The sequence below is a fragment of the Mercurialis annua genome, linkage group LG1-X (assembly GCF_937616625.2).
Source record: "Mercurialis annua linkage group LG1-X, ddMerAnnu1.2, whole genome shotgun sequence".
NCBI lineage: Eukaryota > Viridiplantae > Streptophyta > Magnoliopsida > Malpighiales > Euphorbiaceae > Mercurialis > Mercurialis annua.
This window is the reverse complement of record NC_065570.1, coordinates 11,262,472-11,268,586: the sequence shown is the minus strand read 5'-3', so window position 1 is coordinate 11,268,586 and position 6,115 is coordinate 11,262,472. Positions and strand designations below refer to the sequence as shown.

The 6,115-nt window shown below is 37.5% G+C and overlaps 1 protein-coding gene across 1 annotated transcript; it reads left to right on the top strand.

Moving 5' to 3' along the window:
- Positions 1-1,318: 1,318 nt before the first annotated feature.
- Positions 1,319-5,337, top strand: LOC126660900 (ADP-ribosylation factor GTPase-activating protein AGD7-like). Its single transcript, XM_050354615.2, has 4 exons — positions 1,319-2,326; positions 2,456-2,533; positions 4,298-4,805; positions 4,975-5,337. Exons 1-3 carry the CDS (start codon positions 1,511-1,513, stop codon positions 4,802-4,804), a joined length of 1,401 nt encoding a protein of 466 aa, XP_050210572.1. The 5' UTR covers positions 1,319-1,510; the 3' UTR covers position 4,805; positions 4,975-5,337.
- The last annotated feature ends 778 nt before the right edge of the window (positions 5,338-6,115 follow it).

The following is a 6,115-nucleotide window of genomic DNA, read 5'->3' as shown; positions in this document are numbered from 1 at the left end:
GTGGAGATAAAATTGTTCGAATTTTGGAGGAATAAGGACAGAATGATTAGACCATGGAGTGGTCTGATCGTCACTGCTCTAAGAGCAGACGAGCAGGGCAAGCTTGCTCGGCGAGCAAGACAAGTCTACTCGAAGAGCAGACTATAGGCTGCTCGGCCATTGGAACTCTGCTTTCGCCCTCCTAGCTGCCATCTAAAGGAGGAAAAATCAACAAATAATAAAAAAGGAAATTTAAAAAGAAAAGAAGATAAAAAACGAGGAAAAAGTGAGAAAATAAAGAACACGAAGAACCCGAAAAAAAATTATGGGAAACAAACAGACAACAGACAACAACATCTAAGGGAAACTATAAATGTATAGATTAAATCAATAAAAAATTGAAGAACATAAATCAATAATGAAAGATTTAAGAGTTGTTGGAAAAGAGGAACAAAAGATCAGAAATGAAAAAGGTTCAAATTTAAAGAAGAAAAAGAAAACCTAAAATCAATATAAACCACATAATGATTACATTTGGCAAAATCTGAAGAAAATGGCAAACATGTGTCACAAAAGTAGAAAATAAAGAAATTTAAAATTATTCAAAAGGCAGGAAAACGACTCGCCTAAAGAGTTAAAACGAACAAGGCATAGATATTAAGGTTTCAGCTCACTTGAGTGAATCCACCATAACAATAATAAAACCGAGTCGCATAGGATCCACTCACTTGAATAACTCCAAGGATTCGCCAAAGGCGAAAGCCCAACGATAAAGGCATTTGAGTCGGACAGACTTCGCCATGGTCGAACACTAAAGAGACGATTCACTCGAATCCCCAGCTAAAGCTGAAACCCTTAGGATTCGGTAAGATCTGAAAGCAAGCTCAAAGCGTGTCGCCAGAGATATGATCACGCAGAATGGAATAATATCGAGACGACTAGATATTTGGGATTACCTTCTTAAACGGAAGTAAACTCATGTTTGCGAAGATCAACCAATTTAGAAAAACACCCGAATTCTAGTTGAATAAGGAATCACTTTCCTATTTAAAGTCTTACTAAACAGGAATCACATTCCTAATCAAACTCATACGAAGTATTCATCATGCACTATATAAAGATATGAAGTATGCCTACAAATACAACTAATTCAATAAGTAAATACACGCTGCTCGAGTTTAGACTGATTTAAGCATCAGGGCGTTAAAGCAGACAACCACTGTCCGATTAGCCATCTACTCTTTTTTGCAGATTTAATAATCGATCAAAGTTTTCAAAAACAAATCAAAAATAAAAAATAAAAATAAAGATATAGAGAGTGTTTACTTTACTTTTAATTTGATAAAACAAAACAAAGGTAAGCGTTTTCGCACCACCAACACCATCGTTTGCGCGGTGTCGGTGACATCTCCCCGTTTCTCTCTCTCTCTTCCCCATTAACCTCACATTTTTTTCTCTCTCAATTTCCCTTTTGTTCTCCCCAAATAAAACAAAATTCCGATTCAAACCAACCGGATCGGATCCAAAAAAAATGGCCGCAGCGAGGCGTCTCCGGGAGCTCCAATCGCAGCCAGGAAACAAGATCTGCGTCGACTGCTCTCAAAAGAATCCCCAATGGGCCTCCGTCTCATACGGCGTATTCATGTGTCTCGAATGCTCCGGCAAGCACCGCGGCCTCGGTGTCCACATCTCGTTCGTCCGATCCGTGACCATGGATTCCTGGTCCGAGATCCAGATCAAGAAAATGGAAGCCGGCGGTAACGAGAAGCTCAACTCGTTTTTATCACAGTACGGTGTTCCGAAAGAAACCGATATCGTCCCTAAATATAATACTAACGCCGCTAGCGTTTACCGTGACCGTATTCAAGCCCTTGCCGAGGGTAAACCCTGGAGGGACCCACCCGTTGTTAAGGAAACAATTGGCGGCAGTAATAAGAAGCCGCCGCTGGCTAGCGGCGGCGGCGGCGGGGGGAATTATCGGAGAAATGGCGGGTGGGATAGTTGGGATAATGACGATTCTGTTAGATCGAATAGTAATAATGATATTAGAAGGAATCAATCTGTTAGTGATTTTAGAGGCAATGGTGATGGTGGGAATGGGGGTGTGCCGGTGCGGTCGAGGTCGTCGGCCGATATGTATACGAGATCACAATTGGAGGCTTCTGCTGCGAATAAGGAGACGTTTTTCGCGTCAAAAATGGCGGAGAATGAGTCGCGGCCTGACGGGGTTCCGCCTTCTCAGGGTGGGAAGTATGTTGGGTTTGGATCGAGCCCTGCTCCGTCTTCGCAGGGGAATAATAATAATTATGGTAATTCGCAAGGGGATGTGCTTGCTGTTGTCTCTCAGGTTGTACTGATTGGATTTATTATGTGTTGCTTTATGGTTATTATTATTTGCAAGTTATGTAGATTGGTAATTTAGTTGTTAGTGTTGTTTGACTTACTGTTGCTGTGATGTGTTTTTGTTTGTGTTTAGGGATTTGGTAGGTTATCTCTTGCTGCTCAGTCGGCGGCTAGTGTTGTCCAGGCTAGCACTAAAGATATTACTTCCAAGGTATTTGGCATTTTGAATTCTCGTCCTTTTGGCACTTGCTTTTGCTTCTTTTATATTTGAATTTTTCAATAGCAATTTTATCTGTTTGAGGGAATTATGAACTTTGTGATTTCTTCAATTTGAAGAGACTTCACTTATTGTTGATACTCTTTGGTTCGTCAATCGGTTTGCTATTAGGTTTTGAGTTTGTTTATCAACAGTACGGTCTTTATAGTCTTTTAAATGTTTGACAGGATGTGTTTGCTTATTCAATCTGCCTGTGTACAAAGTGAAAGCATTGTAATTTATTTCATTGGCTAACTTACCGAACATCACTGTTTCTTCCGAATTTCATTATAGTTACCGAATTCTATTTGTTAAAGTAGGTTTAATATTTGCAAATAGGGTATTCTCAAATGTTATGTGACGACCATTACAATGAATTTTCCTTTATTTGTTTTCTCACAAGTAACAACAAAAGTAAGTTGTAGACCAAAACTAATTGGAGAAAAAGATTAATCTTGTTTTATTATGGAAAAAATAGCCATAAATTGCACGCTGTCAGATTGCTGGTGGTATCTCACTGAAATTAATTTGGGAATAAATTGAGGTTTATGACTGGTGGCAATCAATATGGAATGAATAAAATTGGATTTGTCCAGGATAATAAAAATGACCAAGTTAATATATCTTCTGGTGTTGTAGAAGTGCAACTTTGTTTTAGTTTGGAAGCTTAAATTGTTTGCCTAGTTAATCTACTATGAGTTGACTGTTTCCTGTTCTAAAGTGCATGTAGGGATTGAGTCTGATCCTGTCTCTATTCGTTCTATTTGAAGATGTCTGCCAAATATATCTGCATAGATATTATCAAGCTTTCCTCCAAGGGAAAGTAGCAACCCATGAATGGCTGGGTTCCTTGGCTTTAGGACTATGGAAAAGCTGCAGTGTAGTACAAGGGAAGAAGGCCAAGGCTCATGCAGTAGTATATAGCACATAGCAGAACAATTCTTAGTACGATAAAACTTAATCCCAATCCCATCATATCAAATGGGTTAAACAGCCAATTATGGAACCCTTAAATAAAAGATGTATCGGAAAATAGCTGTGATACCATAACTAGGTGTAAAAAACCAGCCAGATTGACCTAGCGGATAAATTAGGAACATAAAAACAAACAACAATTTGACCAGAAAATGCGATTGCATTACAAGGTGCAAGTTCAAATTGACATAATACCAGTCATTTCTCAATAGCAGTACTCCGTGCACAACCTTTGGATATTTTTGATTGTGATGTAGGATGTATTTTGATAATTTTGATTTGATTAGTTATGAAGTTTTCATGTCAATATATTTGGAGATAGTAATAGTGGTTTACTTCATTAGATACTTCAATAAAATTATTTTCAAGCCTGTGATCTCTCTGGAGACCTTAATATATTAATGGCCTAGAGGATAGAAAGCCACAACAATTATAAAAGAGATCTTCGCACTTTCGACCTTATGTAAACCAATAACCAAAACAAATATGCCCCACAATCATTAGCCTAAAAAAGGTTGTAGCGATGCACAGTTAGTCTTTTCTATTTCATCTATAATGCAATATTTTGAAGGAATATTCGCGTGAGTCACTTTATGCTTGTGTGGTTAGTTTGATGCAGTTTATAAATGGTCATTTGATGTGTTTATTCTGTAAATGTGATTTTGTGCAACTGACTACAACTTGTTGTGGATGTTGGAATTAGACAAGTCAGTTTCGTGAATAATGAATAAACCTATTTTGCAGGTAAAGGAAGGTGGCTATGATTACAAGGTCAATGAAACTGTCAATGTTGTAGCTGCAAAAACAACAGAGATTGGACAGAGAACATGGGGGATTATGAAGGGAGTCATGGCTATTGCTTCACAGAAAGTGGAGGAGTACGCTAAAGAAGGTGGCTGGAAAGCTGAAAACTGGCAACGAAATGAGAATGAAAGTAATGGATATTATCAGGACTTTAACAAACCAGAAAATAAAGGATGGAATTCATCAAATTCTGGAGGACAATCCTCATCAACTGGGCATATTAATTCTAACAGCTCAAACTCTTGGGATGATTGGGATCAGAAAGACACTAGGAAACAAGATAACATTAAAAGCTCCGGATCACATAATAATGATAGCTGGGCAGGATGGGATGATGCCAAGGATGATGGATATGACGATCATTTCTACCAGAGTGCACCTGATAACAAATCTGTTGGTCACAATGGGAAATCAGATGGCACATGGACCGGCGGAGGCTTTCTTTAAGGTAGTATTGGCTTACTAATTTATTCCTGTTCCCATATCTACTTATTTGGAAGTGCTTCGTTGGACGGTCTTAAGTCCTTTCCAGTTATAGTTTCTTTTTTGGGCTTAAAGTTATGTCTTGAGATTCTACACATATAACAATATCTGTTTACTGATTGATGCTTATACAGTGTGTAGTTCCAAACCGAATAGCTACTGGTTATAATGATGCTCGATTGGCCGATTTGGATTTGTGCCGACTGCAGCTGATAAGAGAAGTATATGGTTGCATGCATATGAAATGTGTCTTGAAGGGAGAAGCGGTTGTGGATGTTGGTATATTTTCTGCAATTTGTTTTTGTTTCTCTTTTTTTAATTTCAAAAATTTATGTACGTTTTTGATTTATGGGAAATCATGGTTTGCTGAAAGTAGGTCATGTATGTACAACTTCAAATAGGGGGGATAATTGCCCCATCATAGAGAACTGAATTTGATCAAATATTATTTGTAATTTTACTTTTTTTAATGACTTGCTGAATCATTTTTTGTCCAACACTTTCGTCTGCCTGTTTATTCTGATTTTTGTTTTGCATTCATTTAAACTACTTAACCATGCATCGCTAGATGTGGTTTTGCGTTTTATTATGCAAAGCTTTTATAAATGTGCACTGGATGTTCAGTAGTTAGGGTGATCAGTCAGTCAGCTAAACCGGATTAACCAGTTTAAGTTTAATTAACTTACATTGGTTAAGTTCGGCTCGGTCAATAAAAACAAAAATATTTGGTTCTGTTCCGATTCCAAACCTTTTATTAGTTGAGCAATTTTACATGTGGGCTACTTTCACTACAATCAACCGATTGAAGTTCATGCTCTGTAGTATAAGTGTATAACTCCCATTTCCTCTTTTATATTCTTTGCCTCTATTTGCTCGACTGTTTGAATGCTCGCACTATTAATTCATCAATCTCCTGCAAAATGAAAATTTAACTTCATTTTAAAAATGCATTCCGTTTCAGTTTCAGTTTGCTATCCGAGTACACTAACCTTAGATTCGTCTTTGCTTTAGCCACCGTTCAGCCATCCAACCTGCCACGGCTAGAGCCTCATCATCATCATTGCTGTCTAAAAACGGCATGCATACTTGTTTTGGTGGGGTAGTCGATCTAGCTAGATAATTAGATATATTTTATAATAAAGTCCTAATTAGTATAGTATTGTGTTGTACGGAATAGCTCTTTCTAATTTATTAGTTAATTAGAGATTTTAATTATTTATTGGTTAATTATAATTAAAATATTTTTTTGCCCTAAATACAACAACCGTTCTGTAA